This window comes from Zonotrichia leucophrys, chromosome Z (genome assembly GCF_028769735.1).
Source record: "Zonotrichia leucophrys gambelii isolate GWCS_2022_RI chromosome Z, RI_Zleu_2.0, whole genome shotgun sequence".
In the NCBI taxonomy this organism is placed as follows: Eukaryota; Metazoa; Chordata; class Aves; order Passeriformes; family Passerellidae; genus Zonotrichia; species Zonotrichia leucophrys.
In genome coordinates this window covers 50,504,048-50,527,226 of record NC_088200.1, presented here as the reverse complement: position 1 = coordinate 50,527,226, position 23,179 = coordinate 50,504,048, and the positions used below count along the sequence as shown (strand labels likewise).

The following is a 23,179-nucleotide window of genomic DNA, read 5'->3' as shown; positions in this document are numbered from 1 at the left end:
AGAATCCGTCCCTCCGCGCGAAGCCCAGGCCGAGTTCTGGGGGTGCTGAGGGCTGGCTGCAGCAGTGCCCCCGCGAGGTTCGGCCCTCTCCCTTCCGCAGGCCGGCCCCAGAGGCCACGCTTTGCCGCCGGCCTGGTTTAACAACACGGCCGGGCGCTCTGGGGGCCCGGCTGCCGCGGCCCCGGCCCGCCGGAGGCCCCGCGCGGTGCCCGCCCCGCCGCCGCCGAGCCCCGCGGGCCGCTCTGGCGGGGCGCCCCGGCCCTGGCGGCGGCAGCGCCTCCGGCAGGCGAGGCGAGGCGCGGCGCCGCTCCAGACCCGCCCGCAGGGCCGCCACGCCCGGACCCGGACCCGGGGCCGCAGCCGCCGCCGCCGCCGCCGTCTGGGGACGGGCCGGGGAGCAGGAGGAGGAGCGGCGTCCCCACGGCCACCCTGGTGCAAGCCCGCGGTGCGGCCCTGCTCGCCACCGCTCGTCGCCGCCATGAGCGCCGGGCAAGCCGCGGGGGAGGAGGCGGACGCCGCCGCCGCTTCGCCGACACTTCCCAGGGTGCTCTCGGCGCTCTTCTACGGGACGTGCTCTTTCCTCATCGTGCTGGTCAACAAGGCGCTCCTCAGCGCCTACAGGTGAGCGCCGGGGCGGAGCGGGCGGCCCCCTGCAGCCGGTGCCGGTACGGCCGGTGCCGGGCCATACCAGGCTCCGTCCCTGCCCGGCGCAGAAGCCTTCCCGCTCCTGCTCCCCTTCCCGGAGGCGTGACCCTCGGGTGTCCGTGCAGCTCGGGATCCCAAGCAGCCAGCTAGTGGGTAATGTGCTGGAAGCAGGGCCGGTTTCTCCAATCTGAGACCTCACCCGTGCCCAGTATGTACCGGTTCTGCAGCACCGCCCGACGGCAGGCACAGTTCCGACTATGCCCCTCTTTTCCTGCGGGTCGTTTCGCTATTCCCAGAGGATCGCACTACCTGAGACACCCGTGAGGGAAACAGCGTATCCTCTAACTGTTCCTGCCGAACAGTATCTTCCTTCCAGCATCTTTGTTTTCTGAGGTAGCCAAAAACGAAAAGTGAACTTCGTAAAATGGCTTGATCATAAAAACACCGAGAGATTCCGTCCTTGACTTGATGGCGCTAATTCCCATATGGAATCCAGGTGATAATTAGATTCTTCTACCACTGTGTAAAGCAACAGCATTAACTGCACACCTCTTACACTACATTTTACTCTTAGTCTTGCAGCTGAGGGAAGTAGGAACTTGGGCATTCTTCTCCAACTCTTTTCCCATCTAGGTGTGTATGCTTGTTGGACTTCGATCATCCTTCCGGGTCCCTTCTGACTCAGGATATTCTATGATTCTATATTGTCCTGTGACTGCCATTTTTGTCACCAGTAACATGTTTTACTTAAAATCTTTGCTCTTTTTTTGCTGTGGTTTAGCTCATCTTGAATCAAAATAAGAAAAAGAAAAACCAAAATGAGAAGAAAGTTAAAAAGCCAAATTCATTTTCTAATGTTTAGTGCTATTTGAACATATAGCAGCTGTATTTAATATGTCTCATAAATTGTACATGGTGCAAGTTGAGATTTTATTTTATAGTGCTTTTTATCCTATGGACTGCAGTTCCCTGAAAGTCCTTGGCATACATCTAGCACATCTGCGTGAGATAATCGAGTATGTCCGTCAGTAAACCTAAGTTTTGTATTAAGACCTTACAGCAATGCTGGAAATATTTAGGCCTCTGCAAATCACAAATGTCTGCAGAAATCTGTGCAGTACAGTTGGACAAACTCTCCATCTTTATATGGGGGGCTGTAAATACTAAACAAAAGGCAGTTTAAGTGTCACATGATTATAAATGGAAGTCCTGCTATTTTTGATGTTTTTCCTGCCCCCAATACTTCTGTTTCCCTGATCTCTTTTGCTGTGGGATCTCAGCACCTCAGGACTGAGGTGCTGAGTCACCAAGACCACCCTTGGGGGGCTCGGGAGTCCTGGAATGTTGCCAGAAGTGTCTGGTGGCTGGACTTTGATCCTACACAGGAGACGACACCTGTATGAGGATAGGAGGATTTCACCGGAGTGAATGGTGAAGGGATAAGTTAATTAGAGAGTGAAACACAGGGTTTAGGATTTCTGCACAGGGGGGTTTAGAGAAGTAAGATGGAGGAATTGGGGTGTGTCCTGTCCTTCTTCTTCTTCTTCTTCTCCTCCATCTTCTGTGGTGATGTTGGCACTTTGGGATTGGTCATTACTAAAAGTGCACTGGTCAATAAGGGTGAAAGGTATTGGGGAAAAATGATAAATATTGTACACGTAACTTTGAGTATAAAGATAGGAGACCGCCCGGAGGGGAGGGGAGTGTGCTCATGGCTGGCTGCTGAGCAGACCTCTGTCGGGCAGAGAGAAAATCTTTTAGATAAACAATTAATAAACACCGAGACCGAGAAAAGAACTAAAGCCTCTTCTCGTCCTTTGAAACGCGGGCTGCCCCAAGGCCACCCCGGGCCTTTCCAGGCCATCCAAACAGCCGAAAATCAGACATTTTGCTATCAATTGCTCCTAGCTCTGTGTTAGGACTGTAGTGCTCTTATGGCCTTTTTGCTGTGAGTCAGTGTGTTTGTTTCTTTTGTCAATGCTTTGTTCCCATTTCAATTATGTTAATATTAGATGTATGTTTCTCACTGCACTAAGCAGGAGAACTGCAGCTTCTGCAAATGTCATGAAGTTCAATAAGGCCAAGTACAAGGTCCTGCACCTGGACTGAGGCAGTCCTAGGCACAAATATAGTGTGCATGGAGAATGGGTCAAGACTAGCCCAGGGGAGAAGGACTTGGGGATGTTTGTGGTAAAAAGCTGAATATGAACCAGCACCGTGTTTGCAGCTCAGAAATCCAACACCTGGGCTGCATCAGAAGAGGTGAGGCCAGCAGGGGGAGGAAGGGGATTCTGTGCCCCTGTTCTGGTGAGACCCTACTTGTAATAATGCATCCAGGTCTTGAAGCCCCCCAACTCAAAGAAGAAATGGATCTGCTGGAACTAGTCCAGAGGAGGCCACTAATCACAGTGGCTCTGATCGCAGGATGGCAGCACCTCTCCTGTGAAGACAGGCTGAGAGAGACGGGATAGTTCAGCCTGGAGAAGATTCCAGGAAGACCTTACTGTGGCTCTCCAGTACCTAAAGGGAAGAGCTCAAGAAGGACTTTTGAGAAGGCCATGTAGTGATAGGACAAAGGGAAATGGACTTAAGCTGAAAGAGGGGAGGTCTAGATTGATACTAGGAAGAAATTCTTTACTGTGAAAGTGGTGAGGCACTGGAGTAAGTTGTCCAGAGAGGCTGTGGGCTCCTCATCCCTAGAGATGACCAGTCAACAAGACCAGTCTGGATGAGGCTTTGAGCAACATGGAGTAGTGGAAAGTGTCCCTGCCCATGCAGAAGATTTGGAGCTAGATGATCTTTAAGGTCCCTTCCAACCTAAACCTTTCTGTGACTCTATCCATGCTTTCAGCTAAAACCTACTGAAGGGTTATAGTAGGAATGTAGCTGGTTTAGTAGACAATAGATGTTTCTACAACATTTACCTAAGAACGTGATTTTGACAAAAACATATTGCTAGTATGATTGGATTGTAGAGATAAGCTTCCATGTTAGAGCAAGTGCAAGATGTTTTAGTTACTATCCCATCTTACGATTTAAAATGTATACGTGAAGCTACTCAAGAAATGGTGCATTGAGTTCTCTTAAGTGTGTTACCTTCACTTATGAGTATTCTCCAAACAACTAGCAATTCAGAATTGATCAACTGTACATGGGCTGTATCATTTGGGCTTCAGAAATAAAATATTTCTACTACATTAAGTGTAGTCCTGAGCGCTTCTTAAACACAGGCCAGTCATTCTCATGTTTAATTGTTGAATTTTGTTTTAAAATTTAACTTTTTTATTTTTTCTAATTATTTATTTCCATTCCTCAGTACTAAATATCTGTTCATGCTTTTCAGCTTCCCATCACCAATGTTTCTTGGAATTGGACAGGTATGTTCACAAGTAAAGCATACTAAAAGTATTCATTATTTTTTTAAGTTAAACTAATGATAATAGAGGTAGATTTTAGGGGGCAAAATCACAGTTACAGTGAACTGCTTGTCTTCTGGATTAGATACACTTTAAGGAACTATAATTTGTTTCATTGAAAACAGGCAATTTTGAGCTTTAGTCAAGATTACTGCCTGTCATTCCAGTGAAAGACTGGAATGCTATTTAATTCTCCTTGTAAAGTTCAGTAATTAAGGAATCTGGCCTTCAAAACTGTCCAGCAAATGCATACATTCTGTATACATACATTCTGTGAGGGTCCTTGAGCCCTTGTGGACTGCATGCAGAGATATTTCCCCTGTTTGTAGCCAAACCATTAACTTCCTCATAAATTTCTCCCCATTTCCCAGCAGTTTTCCAGTAGGACTAGTGCAAAATTTTGATTCTTTCTTGTTTTATTTACCCATGGATTAGTTGGAGTATGGCAGCAGAAATGTTTGTTGTTAGGAGACATTGTGATAAAACCAAAGTTCAAATGCTTGTGGACTGGGTCCATAAAGAGGGAGGGATCACTGATAAAGACTGAGCCTTGAAGCAAGTATTATTTAGGCAAATACATTTTATAGTGTTGCGGTGTGTTGCAATGTCCTGTTTTAAAGTTCCGGGTCCCTTCCCAGGTGTGCCTATACTCTCTCCCTTCCCCCTCGCCCCTTGCTGAGTCCTGTCAATCAGGCTACATTCCAGGAAGGTCGTCGTGTGGTTGGTCATCCTCCCTTGAGACCCTGCCCCTTTCACCTGGTTGGTAGCTCACCTGTCCCCTCCCCTTCCCCTGCCCTGAGCTTAAAAGGTTAATCAGACCATGCAGCTGTCTTCTGGTTGGGGCAGTTGCCCCGGTTCAGACCTCTGTAACCATGGAATAAACATCTGGATATAACCCTCCAGCAGAATCCTCTCCTTTTTTCTCTTCATCATCGCCAGAAGCTCTCTCTCCTGAGGTAAACGGAGTCCCTGACAAGCCTGGACTTGCTCAGTGCCCTACTGCAATCTCCAGCAGCCAAGGTATCTCTGGGGTAAAGCACCACAGAAGCCGCCTTTGGCTCAGCAGTGAGCACCACACTGACCCAGGCACAATCTAACTGGTTATATTGGGATTAATTTTCCAATATTATAGGGAATTTGCTTTCTGCCAAGGCTGCACAGCAGGGGGTAGTGAGGGAGTATTGAAACCAGGGTACCGCAGGTCTGACATCTCTGCTGTTAGGTGCTAGAGAAAGTAAAATGTCTTGTAAAGACTTTGAGATGTGATAGAGAGTTTTACATACCCAGACTGCTCAAGGAACCATGGACCTTGTTTCAGTGAAAGGCTTGAAAATGTGGCAATAATTCATGTCTTGATGTGGCTTTTTTCTTTTGTAGGAAAAAAAAAAAAGAGTCTTTGCAGAATCAAAGACTTAATGGCATTCCCATTTTTTTGTTGACAGATCCTTCCAAGATTTTCCTGAACACTATAAAGTACATATGATATGGTATAATGCTTTAGTCTGCAGAACATGACTCCACCTCATCCTCTAGATAGTTGATTGCTGTATTTTCATATTAGGAAAATTTGACCCTTTGTTTTGACTCCTTGGGGCAACATTAACACCTGTGATGTATGATTGCTCAGATACTCTTCTTCATTCTGTCTGCATCTTTACTATTTCTTCGTCATGTTGTCAACAGATTGATCAATGCCCAACTTCCATGTTGTATTACCAAAAAAAAGTTTTGGGAATGGTTCTGCAGACTAAACTATTCTCTGAGTAAAAATTTCATGGTTTATCTGGGATTGTGTCCTATTTTATTTTCTCAACTCCTTCTCAGCATGCATTGTTTCACAGAATGCCACTAATTTTCTTCAGGATAGTAAAGTATATTTATGTATTTTGCTTTTAAGTAAATAGCTGACAAAATTGTTTCAATAAGAGCAAAATTACTTTGATTTGATAATTTCATTCTGTGCTGTTCTTTTAAAGAAATACATAAAACCTAGCATTTGTCAAATTCATATAAAGATTTTGTCTTTGAAGCAGTTTTTTCATTCACACATTCCAATTTTGCCCTTGCATGACTTCTCATTTTTTCTTTTTGTTTAGATGGCAGCCACTATACTTATCTTGTATGTGTCAAAACTAAATAAGATTGTTCACTTCCCTGATTTTGACAAAAGTATACCTGTGAAGGTAAGGATCACATATGTCATGGTATTAACAGGAAAGAGTTAGTTACTTCTTATAGTAGCATTCTTTCTTATGGAGACAAGAAAAACATTTGCATTTCTTTTTCAAATGGGATTCTTTGCAACTCTTCTAATAACATCAGTGAAGCTGTGGTCATGACCCATCACATAAATAGGAGCTGCAGATGAGCTTGCAGCATAGTTACCTTTTTTCCTGTTGAAAAACCCCTTTTTCTTCACAAAAGTACATCTGATATGACTGGTATCAAATTCTATCAAGTAAAGTGCCTCAACAGTACTTCTAAACAAAATAATCTGAGTTATGCTTTTAATTTTATCACAGTTATTTCCTCTGCCTCTGATTTATGTTGGAAACAACTTAAGTGGATTATCAAGTACCAGCAAACTCAGGTACAGTAAGTAGAAGTTATAAGTAGACTGTTTGGATTTTACCCTTTTTTCTTGTGGGGTAAAAAAAAAAAACACTGAAGAAGAGCATTGTCTGGAGTCTTAAATCCATGTGGTGTCTGTCTGTCTGTGTAAACCCCTGGTACTGTTATGAAATTTTTACACAAACATTTGATCAGTTTACAAGTTGTCTACTTCCTTTAAGGGGAGCTTAGCCAGTCCTGTGCTGACATAAAATCACAATACTCCTGTGTAACCATGAAAATGCTTACACTTTTGCCTCACACCCAAGCATCCAGCTTTTCCTGGGTGTCTTAACCAGAGAGTTGGAAAACTGTGTTTCTGAAGGAAGAAGCATAAGGAAAATGTTTGTACCATGGTGTCATGGCAGATATTTAGGAATCACCAAGAAATTAAAAACTACTGTGTAGTGGAGTAGTGGTGGTGCTTGGGGAGGTGGTGGTTGTCAGAGAGCACTGCTGAAGAGTGCCTTGACTCCCATGTAAGCTTAGACCCATGAGACCTGCTTCCATGCTAGTGCTAAAAAGGTGTAAGCAATGCAGATAGAATGAATGTCTGTATTTTCTGTGGAAGACAAGCACAGAAGCATGATGGCTGCACCAGGACTGGAGGATACAGCTAGAGGATACAGCAGGATACACCACTACCATTGTGATGGTTTTCTATGTTGTTGCAGGCTCCTGAAGTTTTGGTACTAAGCTAAACCAAAACAGAATTTTGCAGGTTTGTGTGCAATTCATAACTATTAGACAGATGCTAGGAAAGAAAGTAGAACCACAGAATCATAGAATCATCAAGGTTGGAAAAGACCTGTAAGATGATCCAGTGCAACTGTAAACACAGCGCTATTACCACTGTAACCCTGGACTAGTAATCTTACCAACCCAATGCCAGATCCAAGCACCTTCAGGGATGGTGACTCCACCAACCTCCCTGGGCAACCCATTCTAATGCCTGATCACCCTAACAGTGGCAATTTTTTCCTAATATCTAGTCTGAATCTCCCCTGCCTCATCTGAAGGCCATAACATCTGGTGCTCTCACTGTAGGCACAGTGGAAGAGACCTGCCCTCACTTCACTGCACCCTTCTTGCAGGGAGTTGTAGAGAGTGATGAGGTCCACCAGTGTATTACTTTTAATTTGTTTACATTTCTGTGGTGGTGTTCGCAGGGTTGTCAGGATGAGGGAAGAGACAAGAATTTTGATTCTATGTTTCAGAAGGCTGATTTATTATTTTATGATATATATGATATTAAAATAAAATTATATATTAAAACTATACTAAAATAATAGAAGAAAGGATTTAATCAGAAGGCTAGTGAGGAAAGGAATGATAATAAAATCTTGTCACTGACCAGAGAGTCTGAGACAGCTGGACTGTGATTGGCCATTAATTAAAAACAGCCACATGAGACCAATCAAAGATGCACCTGTTGCATTCTACAGCAGCAAATAATTATGGTTTGCATTTCGTTTCTGAGGCCTCTCAGCTTCTCAGGAGAAAAAATCCTAGCAAAAGGATTTTTCATAAAATATGTCCGTGACACATTTCTTTTTATTTATAGAATTAATGTTCTCTAGCTATGAACACTAGATGCCTGGTTCTGCAACTCCTTGTTGAATGTGTTCACGAGCTGTTCCACTGAAACAGACATTAAGACTTAGGCAGTACTGTGCCTGGTAGCACTTCAGCCATTGTGAATATGAAAGAAGTTTTAAAGCCGTAAAAGTTGGGCTTTTCTTTCCCTTTTCTCTGATTGTAAATTTAAATGCTTAGTAGGGTATGTAAGTGCGCCTTCTCCCTCTCCTGTGGCTGGTATACCAATTTTAGATTTACTAGTTTTAACTAATTTTTATAACAGAAGCTTTAAAATGCCTGCAGTGTTCCTACCATTAATATTTTGTTACATTGTATTTTGGTACAATATATGATACTTGTTTACATCATTGAATTCTTCACCTTGTTTAGGTTGTCTGGAAGGTGCAGATGATCCCATGCATAAATTCAAAATATGTGTTGTAAAGTTTTTAAACATTGTGTAAGGAATTGTATCATTGACTAATGCAATTGTTAATAATTATCTTTAGCAGGAGATTAATTGGTCCATATGGCCATGCTGTCATATTTACAGTGTCAGATGCAAGTGTTTTCTCACCCAGAAAGGTTTCCAACTGCATTACTTCATGCAGATCAACAACATCTTGCTAAAAATAGAAGTTTGTTTCGTAGTTGCAGCTGTGGCCCCACCTTTTATGTTTCTTGTATTTCCTCTAATTCTTTGGTCATGGATTTATTTTACTTTTTCAAAGTACAGCTTGTTTACTAAGCATGCTTTCTTTGTATTTTATTTCTGTTACATGTTTTCAGAGAAAAGTTTAGTGTCTCTCCTCTTAAGTTTTGATAGAAATAGTTTTTATTTAACTTTGCCTATGAATTTTGCAGGAAGAATTATTTTATAAGGGTTATGCTAGGTAAAAAATACCTACTATATTCCACTTCAGTAATGCAGAGTGACCTTCAAACATAGCCAGTTGCACAAATTTACTCGCTGGCAAAGCTTGCTATCTTTCAATTATTTGGTTGTCTCATGTGCATTTCAGACTGACATTTCATATATATGTACTACATGATTTGCTATTTGGTTTGGTTTCTTATTCCTGGACTAATTGTTCCATCCCCTGGGTTAGTAAAATAAGAGTTAGAATATAAGAGTGCTATTAATCTGATACTATGCTTGGATTTTTATTTTGGTTTTTTTGACAGTTTGCCGATGTTTACAGTGCTCAGGAAGTTTGCCATTCCACTTACTTTACTGCTGGAAATCATCATACTTGGGTGATCCTTTTTGTTTGTTTTTGGGGTTGTGTTTTTGTTGTTTTTTTTTTTTTTTCATTTAAGATTCCTTCACTTTTGATCACATAAATGGATTACTTGTGTCATCTCATCAGAAAATTGAATGAGTGATTTTTACTTACAAGTAGAGAAAGAAATTTTTACTTACAAATAGAGAAAGAAAGTGATTTATGTAGCTTTTTTGAAGGCATAGATTAGACATTTTAGTGAAGAGAGGGAAAAAATCAACTTGCCTCCATTTTCATATCTCATTCTCTAGACCATTACATGGGTTTTGGGTCAGCAGACACAACTCAGTCACTTTCAGTGGTTCTGTTTGTGTCTTGTCTTGGAGGTTTCTGAACTGTGAACTGCTTCAAACAGACAGATCCTTATGTCTCCAAAGAGTACTGATAGCATGGCAGTCTGCTTATGTAGAGTAACTGTCTGGGTCAAGTCTGAAAACATACCAGGTTAATAAGCAAAATGGTATTTACCAGTTCTTAGATCACAGAATTCCTTACTTACAGACACCTATGTTATTTTTCATGAGAAATTAAGAAGGATATGCTAGCTGCTCAGGATCTCTAATTTCAGTAGTACTGAGGAACAGGAGGAACAGGAGTAGAAATACATCATACTTTGTCCAGAATTCCACAGTTCTATCCACATGACTGATGCTGAGCTCACCAGATGAACTCACAAGGAGAAAACCAGCTTGCTGAATCTGAACCCAGGCAGCGTGAGAGTGATGATCAGGGGAAAGCTAAAACTGCAAAAAGCCCCCAACTAAACTGTCATCTGCTTTTGGCCGAAGCAGCAATTAATTGATCAATGTGATTCATACTGGGAGATGCTCTGGAATTCTTATGTAGTTTTAACTTCTCCCAGGGAAAGCAAAACTTGCTGTCTTCTGTTGGCCTGAACGCTCCCACAAGCAAGTGAAAAAAAATGTGTGTCAGTGAGATGCACATAAATGCTCAGCTGGAGAACAGCAATGTGGCCTGTGAGTGCAAGCAACATCCTAACCAGTGGAAAGCCTGGGAGGAGAATGCTGTGTTGGTGCAGACTGACACAGTGGACTTCGTCAGGGCTGAAAGTGAAAGAACTCTAGAGAGTCTGTGCAGGCTTATGTCAGGATTTTTGAAACAATCAAGATTTGGATTGTTACTCTTGAGAGCCATTGTGATCAAAGCCTAATTTATCTAGAGTCTGCTCAGCACTTTATTCTTGGGACAGTAGTCCACAGGTGTAGTCCTTTAAACACAGGATTTCTCCAAGAGTATTTCTTCAAAGAGAATTGTACATTTTGTTTCGAGGATCTTCTCTCTCAGTCTTATCTTGACAGAATAAGGACTAGGGGAATATCTGTAAGGCATGTTGCAGTACGATGCAAAAATGAATGCTTAAGATATTTCCAAATAAAGTGGTGTAGATATAAAAACCTTTTAATAGGTTTACAGTATGCTTTTTACTACTCTGTGGCAGCACTGATGTCGTGGTGAAGAAAGTTATAAGCTCCATGTTTTCCCTTTCAAGTAAAAAGTTTGAGTTTGAGTTCAAAATAAGTATCTATTTGAAAATAATCCAGACAATGTGCTGTATAGCATCTTCCTCAACAGAGGTGGTATGAAAAACTGCATGAGAGATGTACTGGACTGCTGGATGACACTGAAATATGTCTATTATGAATATCAATACACATTAAATTTGTTTGGTTCAGTGCTGTTACTTTGAACCTTTAATCTTTACTTTCATAATTGTCTAGTAAGAGAGTGCTCAGAGTGCTTTTTCAATCTCCGTTCTCAGGGCCAAGGTCTGACAGCCTGGCATATGAGCAATCACATTGTTTCTGTAAGGTTGTCAAGACTTTGCCCTGTTCTGTGTTCTGTGATTGTTAATTGCTTTGAAACTTTTCAGGCAGACAGCCATTTAATCTCTGCTTCAAATACTGAAAATGTGAACTGTTTCAATTTTTGCCTGCAGGAAACGGTACCCACTGAATATTATAGTCAGCGTATTTGCCATCATTCTTGGGGCTTTCATAGCCGCTGGGTAAGGTTTTAATTTCTCATACAAAGCCATATTATGAGGGGAGGGACAGCAGGAGAACTTTTTCCTTGTTTAATTCTGAGTAAACCTAAGTGGAGATAAGTTACTGTGGATAAAGTTTTGATTTGGAAAATCTCTCTGGTGACATCACTGGGAGCTGCAGTTATACAAAGGAAAAAATCTAATTCCTGCTGACAGTCTTTGGGTATGTCTTTTTCCACCTCTAAGTTTTCCATGTTTGCAGGATCGTAAGTGAAGCAAGTTAAAACTGTGTGAGGAATCTTGTTTTTATTTCATGGTATCATTGTATTTTAATAATCTTGGAAAAGTATATTCTTGTTCTGGATAGAAAGAATGATATTTTGGTAGTCAAATATGGAGTTACACATTGTATATTTTTTTAATCATAACCCCCTCCCATTTTTTTTTTTTAAAGTTCCATTGTGAGATAATTGCTACAATGCACCCATATGCTGTTGTTCTCTGTTTTCTGTTTGAACAAGCCTTTACCTATCTGCAAAGTTAGTGTTTTCCTTGTTTGTTTCCTGGCTTTGCTATGAACAAGGGTAAATAATTTCCATGTGATGTGACAGAGATAGAGCAGAGATAGAGCCATATCCTGTCAAATGAATTACCCTGTATTGATGAAGTAACTAGTCAAAAAAAAAAGTATGGCAATATGTCGGAAAAACATACAAACCAGTTGGATTTTATTCCCTAGCCGCTTTCTTTCTAGTAAAAGAAATAGGTAAGTAAATTCAGTTATAATTTGACTGGTCAGGGTTGAGATGGGTGGAATTTTTCTCTGAATGGAAACTGAACATTTCCTGCCACTTTCACACTGAGCATTAGGAACTCTGATGTTTCATTTGTGATGGTCCTGTGACTGGAGAAACTTAAAGTACTTACAAAGAAGGCTTGGAGCAAAACCTGTGACTGGCTGGAGTTCATGGGGTTTGCATATCCTCATTCACAATATTTTTCTTGGTAAACAAGATAATGCAATGCATTGCATATTTTTTGCTTATTTACAATATCGTATTTTTTTCTTTCTTTCTTTCCCAGGTCTGATCTGTCTTTCAATCTGGAGGGCTATATGTTTGTGTTGCTAAATGATATCTTCACAGCAGCAAATGGAGTTTATACAAAGCAGAAAATTGATCCAAAGGTAACTTGGGGTGGTTGGTTTGAATTTAGCAGTGAGCTACTGTCTTGGTTTAGGGCAAATTTAGGCAGGGGTCCCTCTACAAAACAAATTCAAGTGGCTCTTCTCCCTACCTGATTGGGAGATAAACTTCCTTGGAGAAAAGTGGAAAAAACTATTTATTTAACAAGCAAGGTACTCACAAACATAAAAAAAAAAAAAAAAAAGAAAAAGAATAATATTAAGCATTGCAACCTCACACTGTTCTGAAGAGATGCCAAATTCAGAGAGAGAGATTCCTTGTCATGGAGTGTAGCTCGGCTTGCTCAGTCTCTTATCAGTCCCTCTGGTGCTAGAAAATGCCGTGTCCTGGGCCCTGGTGGGGCACAGGCATGAGCTCGTGATGTTTTCCTGGGTTTTCAGTCCAGAGCAGGTTTGAATAGTTCCAAGAAAAAGACAAAGTAGAGTCCAGGGAACTTCTCTGCCTCAGCTAGCTAAAAAAACTAACTAAAAGCAAAGGGGAGCTCTCTCCCACTGTCTGTGCTGCAGACAACACACACTGAGAGAGAGAGTTGAAGCTCTTATCTCCATGTTCTTGAATACAGCTGCCTCAGACCTTCCACTGCTTCTCTTTTTCCCCCTCTTCACTCTTGGATCTAGTTTTAAAGGCACAAAACTTATTTCTAGGCTAAACAGACAAATGGGGATAAAATTCAGCATCATAAAGTCACCCCATTAGTCACCCCAGGACAACTACTTATTATATGACTTTTATGTACTTACCATTATGAACTCATACATAACTTCATTTACTTTCACATTCCAGTTGATATATGCATTCTTAATAGAGAACAGCCTAGAAAAAGTTGTTATTTCTATCTCTGGCTACACTTTGGTAAGCAAACTGTATTTTCTTTTCTCCCAAGGCTTTAAAGCAGAGTTTGTAGTTATTAAAAAAAAATCAAACCATAAGCAAACAGTTTACCTCCAAATTTGATAAGTATATATATAGGGATGATGACCTTTTGACTAGAAACACATGTTATGTGAGGTTTATGTAAAATAAACAGAGAACTGTCCAGCCTAAGTCATAACCACAGTAACTGTAGTCTTTTTCAGTTATCTAAAAGCAAGTCTTCAGCAAAAGCAGGTGTGATAAGGTATTAGGTGATGTCTTGATATACATTACTCATGTAAATGTATATCAAGGCTGCTCTTCAAATGCAGTGCCATGAAACATACTAAGCCATAGCAAAGAGCAATCTTGGATAGAGGTTCAGTTTCTGACTTCTGTGCTTCACTCTATATAGCAGAAATATATATCTTTTAATAATCTTAGACATCTTTGTCGATTCCAGATTCCTTTTTTATTTATAAGCAGCACTTAACAGCCTCGCAATTTTCTGCAAAACACAGGAGAAGAGATAGGCTGCAGAGATTTTCTAAGCAGCATGGCTGAATCTGTAGGAAGGGAAGGTTATTTTTTCATTCTCCTAATTTCCTGCCTTTGTGCCAAGCAAGTTAACCCACAGGTTATATGGCAATCCTTAAGTCGCTTAAAGTTACATCAATTACCAGTGATTACAGAGCTCTATCTATGAGTCAAACTTCATTAATTTTCCTGTTATATGTTTTTGTGGTTGATTTGTAGTAGAATGAGTAGGTGATTCCTTGGCCAGGGAGAGACTAATGTGAAGTCAACACAAAGCACTTCTGGACCAGTGCTTTTGAAAGTTCCTAGGGTTGTATGGGAAGTGTCCAAGGTATAACAGAGCAGTAACACTCTGCTGAGTGCACAGAGTGAGTGAAGTGGAATTTCAGCTTAGTATGAAACACTGAATAAAAGGATTGCAAGTTTGTATTTTAAATTGAGATGTATTCTGTCTACTCGCTGACAATAGTGTCAGAAGAATTACCAGAGAAATATGCAGTATTTTGCTCCCAAGTGGCTTTTAATGCCAAATGCCATGTTTGTTTTTCACAGGAGCTGGGAAAATATGGTGTCCTGTTTTATAATGCTTGTTTCATGGTGATTCCAACAGTTATTATTAGCTTTTCTACTGGAGATTTTCAGCAGGTAAGTACCAATATTGCATATCTCAGACTGATAATGTTATTTTGTTCAGATTTCATTTGAGGAGTGAAAGAGAGGGGCTTCTTGGGAAGTGAGAGGGCCTTTTTGTTTGTTTCTGAAGAGGTAATTCTCCCTCAATATTAGTTTGATTAGTATGAAAATTGTGAGTTAGACTTGTCCTTCACAGGTAAGAACTTATGAGTATTCACTTAAGGAGAAGCTAATTTGTGTGATAGTCCTTATTTGAGTCTTTGTCTTGGAACTAAGGTATATTCAGGTACACCCAGCTTGAACAAAAGGTTGAGAATCCAGCTGCACTGTGTGATTTGCCACATGTTCTAAAACAATATTGCAGCTATACAGACAATTTTCAATCTTTCTCTTTGAGTCTTTCTGTCATTCTGATGTCCAGGGCAAATTTCTGTTTAGTCTGTCTAGTTTAGTAACCTACATTGTGCATTCTCATAGAATGAGAGCAAGACTCTCCCCAGGTAATCCTAGTACAGTATCTGTAAGCAGTATATCCTGATACATAAAGTATCAGACCAGAAGGTTTTCCTGGCTCCCTCAGACTTGCTGAGCTGCCTTTTTGGTAATAGTTAAATGAGTCTAATCATTCATATTCCTTTCTAGAAATGTTTTATATTTGCCACAGAAAATTCTTTGGAGGATGTAATAAATCATTATAATGTTCTTTGTTGTATGTTGTTGTGCCCTGAACTCACACGATTTTGTCACTGTGTTCTTAGAATTCTACTTTAAGCAGAAAAATTATGATTCCCTGAAAGTGCTAGAATAGTGAATGTGAAATTTCTTAATGTCATCAGTCCAGCATGACCTTGTGCCAGTTTAGGAAAATGCAGCTGCTGCCTATCTTGGAAAAGGAGCCCAAGTTTTTATAGCTGTAAGATTTCAATTACTTTTCCAGAACACAGGGTTTGAAATATTTTGGTAGACCTGGTCAGAGAATTTTACCTGGTTGCTATGTTTACTTCAGGGCAAAATAAGGAGTATGTTGTACCCACTGGCTGATTTGCTGTAAACATCTTAATGCTCAGTTACCTGAAGAGAATAAATATCTATTAGGGAAAATTTTGCTTGCTGTGCATCACATTGGTTTGGTCACTTAAAAATAGAAGTACTGTTAAATGTTGCAGATAACTAGTGTCAGTGTAACACACAGAAATCAAATTACAGAGAAAACAGAGAAAATGGAAAATGGATGATATGCAAATGATTGCGAATAACCATTTTACTGAGCAGATTTTCAGACCAGTTTTTACCCTGGCAGAACTTCTTGCCTTGACCCGTCACAGCATACGTCTTCTGCTGTGAAGTCAAAGAAACAGTGCTATGTCTGTCCCTACCCCCGAGTGGTAGGGACATGCTTCTACTCCTCTAGCTAGTTCTGTAATCTTGGAGAGATTTGCAGTTTTTAAATGAATGCCCATGTTACTAATTTCTCCTCTGCTAGATGGCTCACTGTAAGGACAGGAAAGCATGATGCAATGTAAGAGGAAGGAAGCCCCAGAATGGCTCTCTGTTATACTTGGCAGCATGTGGTTGCACACCAGCAAAATTCTAGTAGGGCAGAGCTGCTCAAGATCCTTTTTACCCATTACCTCACATGGTGGAGGCTCAGCTGGCTGTTAGCATGGACCAATGGCCTTTTTTCTGTTTCTCAGGGATGTGTTCAGCCTTAGCTGAATTTGTTGTTTATGTAGCAAGTGTAAACTAACCAGATTAAAATGAGGCATATCCAGGAGTTGCTAGAGATGGAAAAGAATGTCTGACATGTTTCTTAGTGGCTGGTTGGCACTGTGTATTCATTTGCTGCACTTCACTAGGGAGGATACTTCAAAGCGATTGAGCCTTTTCATCAATATTCATTATTGAGAGACCTTAGTAATGCTCAAAAACACAGGCTTGGGCCCTGAAAGTTGTTCATTAATGAATCTGTGGTGTGGAAGAGATTCAGAGGAAATTATTTATGTATTTGCTGTTTCTGTCCATCTCACATCAACACTATTTATTATGTGTTATTATTCACAGTGTTAGTATCTGTCAGTAAATAGCAAAACACAATTTTCGGTATTGCGTTCATGTTTATTGCTTACAGCGTGCACTTGTGTACCTGCACTGCTCTACATGTTACAAGTACTTGTCTAGGTATCAGGGATGCTGTCATCCTGCTGTCTGTCAAGTTAGATGCATTAAATTGTTTCCAGAAGTAATATAAGTGGTTCATAATTTTGGTATGAATGAAATGTATTTTGTGAATTTACATATTTTCATATTAAGTACATTTTATATGTGTTTACAGTTGATTATATAGCACTTAATTCTCTCTCTCTCTTTTTAATAGGCAACACATTTCCAGCACTGGACAAATGTTTTATTTGTCTTTCAATTTATTCTTTCCTGCTTGTTGGGGTAAGGATATGGGGGAATAAAGCAAGTTGTTTTAATGTCAATGTTTCAAATTGCAAATCTCAAACGTAAGACTCACTAATAAGTTACATTAAAGTTCAGAGAAAATGGGTTTTCCTCCAGGGTTATGTCTTGACTTTTAACTGTTTCTAATGGTGTAAATAACTGTTTAGTGCTATCTGGGTTTTTGACCTCACAGTAGAGTGCTGAGCAATATGACATTTAGCGTTGTATTTTCTGTACGGTCTCTTCTGTCTGTCTTTTCCAGTAATCTAACTTTGCAGTTAATAGCATGTAAGTCCTTGAGTATAAGAACTGTTTCAGTGTGTTTGTTCTTCAAAGCAGCTGGAAAAGTGTGGGAGACCTAAAAGCAATGAAACGATGCTTTGTTCCTGTTGAAACTGCAGAGTCAAAGGAAGAAGGACTTGCATCCTGTTCTTATCTTCCGCGTCATAACCAAGGGTCAAACTAACTTCAAACACTGACATATGAACAGCACAGAGAAAAGAGCTGACTCTGCTAGAGCTCAAGTAGCGTATTTTAACATGTAGTTTGAATATTCTGTATGTGCACATCATTAACTTAAATTAGAGATTCACAGAAATTCTTTTACGAGGGTTTGAAGCAGGTGGGATTATAGATTCCAGAAAAATACCGATCCAGATAATGTTGAATATCTTGAAGTAATGTTAAACTTATTAGCTCCCTGGGAGGAATTTATAAAATTTTCTCCTTTGTTTAGGTTTCTCTTGATGTATTCTACTGTCCTGTGCAGTCATTACAATTCTGCACTCACAACAACAGTAGTTGGTGCAATCAAGGTGAGTTATGGACCAGAAGAGAGAAATAAAAATGCTCAAATAGACAGGAAAGAGCATTGGCTCAGCAGTGATCTTGACTCTGCTTTGAGATGGAAACTCAAAATGAGGGCTAATACTGAGACACTGCTTGTGCCAAGCAAGTTCACACCACAAAGTGACCCTGTTCTCTTGCCTTCAAAGTCAGGTATGCTCCAGAAAACATTGTTAGTATTGATCTATTTTTATTTCTTCTACAAGAGAAACTGGAACAATTTTAATTAAAAGGTGTGCATTTAGCCACATTTCATCAGGGAATATCCTGTGCCTCTGTTGTTTATTAGGTTATTATGTGTTAGTCAAGATGCCCTGATGCAAATCCAGGTGAACTTTTACTTTGGGCTAAACTAATTTCTTTTGCAGCTGATATGTAAGGTTTTTGTAGATACAGAATGATGACTAAGGTGAAGTATGAAGTGTGCTTTATGGTTAAGTGCCTCAGCCTCTATGTGAGAACCTGTGTTCTAGCTGAATGGACTATTTAATTTTGGTTTGTACAATTGGTCAATTTAACCAACACCAAAATATGCACATCTTAAAAATTGAACCTGGTGTCCTTAGAGTCTGTTTTCTTTAACTCAGTTTAACTTAAAACTGTGCATCTTGCTTTGTACTGATGAGGACAGCATGTCTAGGAACATCCCTGACTGCCCATGTGCTTTTAGTAGGCCAGTTTGGAGAGAAACATAGAATTATAAAGCTGAAAGAGAAAAGACAAAACTTATGCAGCTGTGGGCAAAAAATTTTCAGAATTCAACTTAACTTAACAGGAATAACAGTACTGAAAGTGCTCCCTTCCATGACTAAGGAAAACAAAAAATTCACCATGACAAAATCTGCAAAAGGAGGGCAGTACTTCTCTTTCTACATCCTTTTTCTTTTTTGAAAGCTGCAAGATTAATCTAGTAATTTTCATTCTGTGGCCCTGAAAACATTGTTTTAAATTTTATATGTCTGCATCAAACCATTAAGTCAGGGCAAGACTATTTCTATTTTCTTAGCTGTAATAGTCTTTGACACTCTTTGAACAGTGTTAAAGTTGAGAAGCAGGTTATGATGCAGCAGTCTCCATTAGAGACTTGTAGAGACAGATGTCATTATGCAGACTGGCTGCTAAAACAATTGAAAGCAACAAAGTGTTGGTAAAATGATCACACACTTCTACATTTTTCCTTCTGTCTTTAGGGGTCTATTTTTCCAAAACTTGAAGCAGGTGGGTGAGAGGTAGAATTTTTAACTTTAAGCTGTGCCTGTCTTGAACCTGTACCAAGTGATTTCAGAGCACATTTAGTTGGAAAAGATAACCCTCTTAAGGTAATAATGAAGAACTTTTACTGTGACTTTAAGGCATCCTTTTTATGCTGGAGAATCCAAAACCCACTTTTGAGAAATGAGACTTGAATTCCAAAGATAATATATATATATATATATATTTAGAATATACATATTTAGAGTATACATTTAGAAAACATACTGATTTTATTATTCTTTTTTTTTTCATTGTTACATTATCCATAAGGCTGACATCCATGAAGTTAGTTTCAAGGCTGATTTTAGAGTGGTCAGCAATACAGTATAACTATTTCCTTAGAAAAGTGAAATAGTTTATGTTGTTTGTATTCATGGAGATGAAATCTGACTTAAATAAATGCATGATTTTTGTTTCCTTTCAGAATATATCCGTTGCTTACATCGGAATGTTGATTGGTGGAGATTACATATTCTCCATGTTAAACTTTGTAGGGCTAAATATTTGGTAAGTGAAACTTGAATAGCCTTTATTTATTGAAGCTGAAAATTTCTCATTGAGTTCTAGTTTTATATTTTGTTTGATTGGACTCATTTGGTGATGCAGTTTTGAAACTACTGGCCTGACAAAGCACTGCTCCAGGATGTAAAGGTCATTACAGTTAGTTATGTCTTTTCATGTCTGTTTTGAGACATTAAATATTTCTGTGGTAAGGCCTAATTGTGGAAATATGCCTGCAGTTTTACTGTGTGGAATTATTTATTTTTCTATGAGCAGCAGTTCTGAGTTGTGAGGCTTCCAAGTAAAAGCCAGGTGGGAAGTGAGAACACTGACTGAATGAGTTGTGCCCATTGAATATAAGCTCTAACTTGTGAGTGGTTACTTTCTGTGCTTGGATGATGCCCTGTGTGTGTGAATCTGTGTGAGCAACTGGTAATTGATCTTTGTCTGCTTGGGGCTGCTTTCTCAGATGGGTTACATAGCTCTTAGGCACTCCTAGTTTATAGTAGCTGGTGTTCTTTAGCTCTTCAGAAGGAAAGTTATGTACCTATGAAATGACATCTGTAACATCAGACATCTTTGACACCACTGTTCATTCTCTTTTGTTTAGCATGGCAGGAGGACTGAGTTACTCATTTTTAACATTAAGAGGAAACAGCAAGCCTGCACAACCTGGGGATGAAGAGAATGCACTCACAGTGTCAAAGACTTAGACAAAATGCCTGCCTTGAAAGAGACTGAAGATACAAGTTGGTTTAGCATTGCCAAGACCTTAAATAAGTATATGCTGGAACATATTTGGAGCAACAACAAAAAAAATCTACCTCAGTTTTCACAGATTCACACAATTCACTGGCTCAGAAATATTCTTGCGCACCATTTTTTTTTACATGCAAGCTAGTTTGATTTTAGCCTTTTCTTCTTAATCTGAAAGCCATTTTGTAGGAAGGAATGCTATGAGCCAGTCTTAAGTTGTAAATTTCTGCATTTACCTGTACTTGGTGCTATTTCAACAAGATCTTTGAGCTTTGTTTCAGTGGCTGCCTGTAGTCTCTTCAGGCAAAATTCCCTGTAAAGATCATGAGGCTTGATTCACCATTGCCTTATGCCATATGCAAACCTAGATATCACTGAGGAGATGAAAGATCCTAGTGGTTCAGATTGATTTCACACATACATGTGCTCTTGAGTAAGTGATTAGAAAGTATGGAGCAAAGAGGGTATTTGCCCCCAGATTGTTCCCTGTGTAAGTGTCAACTAAAAAATTCAGGCTATGTCCGTGTATGTACGTTGTGTAGGCATTCTGTCTCTGTGTTTTTCTCATCCTCAATCACACTATGGTGTTCTGCAGAAATTGTCACTGTTGTTATAAATGAACCCTCATAACTTTGCAGCAGATCAAGGAGAGTAGGGAAATGACAGGGGATATTTTAATATTTGAAGATTCTGTGTGTGTGTGTGTGTCTGTGAGCCAGTACTGAAAAATCTATTTTTGTTAAGGTACATTTTTCTTTTTATATCACATTCCCCTCCTCTCACCTTTTATCTGCAACCACCTTGCTGCAGACAAGTGGTGCTACTATGTACAAACATAGTAGGAAAGAGAAACATACATATGTGGAAGACTGACTTGTGTTTAAATAAGGAGAAATGCTAGTGTCCTGTTGTGTCTTATATGTACAGTAAAAGCTTATCTGGTACTCATTTATGCTTTCTGTTCTAAGCAAGGAATCATAATGAGCCTGGGGATGACTACAGTAGGCTCAGCAGGTACAGTGGTTAAGAGGCCCACACTGATGGTCTGATTGATCATCTGGGACAATAACACCCTTATCTATATTTCAATAACACCTGTATCTGTATTTCCTTCCTTGAAAATACTTGACAATGCTTACCTGTTTCTCTGAGGTTAAACTGTTAACCTTTGAAAATGTCATAGGCACATTGAAGTGCTGGAAGACAGCAGAGAAATTAATCTTGTTGAAATTCTCAATTCCCTGTGAGCATGAGCCAAAATTTTTGAAAATAATCAAATCAAAAGAAGATTTGGAAAGACTTTGACATGGAATCAGGGTGGTCTAATGACTTGTTTGATCACTTCAATTAAAATACAGCTAATCTGAAAATACAGAAAATCAGAAAACATTACTCTGTGTGTAGTGCATCAATGACCAGTCTGAATTAGATCTAAGAAACATGTGGGTAATGCCAGAAATTCAGGGAGTGACTGCCTGCATGGATTTGAATGGCAAGAGGAGCAGTGACTGCAGATACTAGAAGCGGCATTTAAAGACATGGTCAAAGTGAAAAGAGAAATCTGAACTATCAATTTTCTCACAGCTGGCAAAGAATGTGACTTTCATTTTCTATCTGTTGAAGACCTGTGGAGGGAAAGCATTGCTGGAAATATTTTTCCATGATCATCTGCTTTTAGATGCTTAGGAACCTTCAATATTTTTGAGTGTATTCTTTTATAAGGCTTCTCTTTCTTCAGAACATCTCTACCTCCACAATTTCAATTACTGAACCTTAACTCTCTTCTATGAGACAAGGAATTGGAAAGTTTTCATGTATTGTGAAATTAGTATGAGTGACATTTGATTGCAATATTGAAGAACACACAAAGGCATCTGCTAAATAAGATGTAGTTCCCACAAAGGAACATTTAACATTTGCATATAATTAATTAATATTTTGCTCTACCTTTTATAAATAAAATTATACAGATTACAGTTTTAACAGGTATTTTGTTTGGGTTACTTTTTTTTTTGTGGATGGACACATTCAATTGTACCAAGCATATGAACAACACAACTATTTGTTTTTTATATGATTCTAGTGTACTTCAAGTAGTTTCTTTAGCTCGTTCTGTACCATAGTGAAGTGATTTTAATTTCTTGTTCATAGAATGTTTTTGAAGTGCTTCAGACTTAGATTTTTCACCTGAAATACAGACCTGATAATGATAGTCTTTATGACAATGTTCTTCAGAATAATTTAAAAATAAATCTAGGAATAACAAGAAATAGGTACTCTCTAGAAGTACTTGCAATTGCTTGTATACTTTCACAAAGAAATTCAGCTTCAGTCACTTTCTGTTTTCCTCTATGTCTGAGATACTGTTGATTTCAGTAAATTTGCTGATTAAAATTCTGGCAATATGGGCTCAACCAGACACAACTATCATATTAGAATTTAGGAAATTGTATGGCTATTTCACCCAGAACATCAATAATTGTGTCTTTCAGTTACTAAGACAGAAACTTAAAACTGATTTTTTAGGATACAGCTGCTTACTTTTCTACAGATTTCATATTACTGAACTTAAGGTTTTAAATATGGCATTCATACCATTACAGGTGCCAGGGT

The 23,179-nt window shown here is 39.5% G+C and overlaps 1 protein-coding gene across 1 annotated transcript; it reads left to right on the top strand.

The window, feature by feature from the left end:
• The first annotated feature begins 337 nt into the window (after window positions 1-337).
• Window positions 338-22,419, top strand: SLC35D2 (solute carrier family 35 member D2). The gene is made up of 12 exons (XM_064735619.1): window positions 338-621; window positions 3,989-4,022; window positions 6,158-6,244; window positions 6,584-6,651; window positions 9,435-9,506; window positions 11,490-11,558; window positions 12,621-12,723; window positions 14,684-14,776; window positions 17,139-17,206; window positions 17,946-18,024; window positions 19,734-19,816; window positions 20,421-22,419. The coding sequence occupies exons 1-12, from the start codon at window positions 479-481 to the stop codon at window positions 20,521-20,523; spliced, it is 1,002 nt and encodes a 333-aa protein (XP_064591689.1). The 5' UTR covers window positions 338-478; the 3' UTR covers window positions 20,524-22,419.
• Window positions 22,420-23,179: the final 760 nt, after the last annotated feature.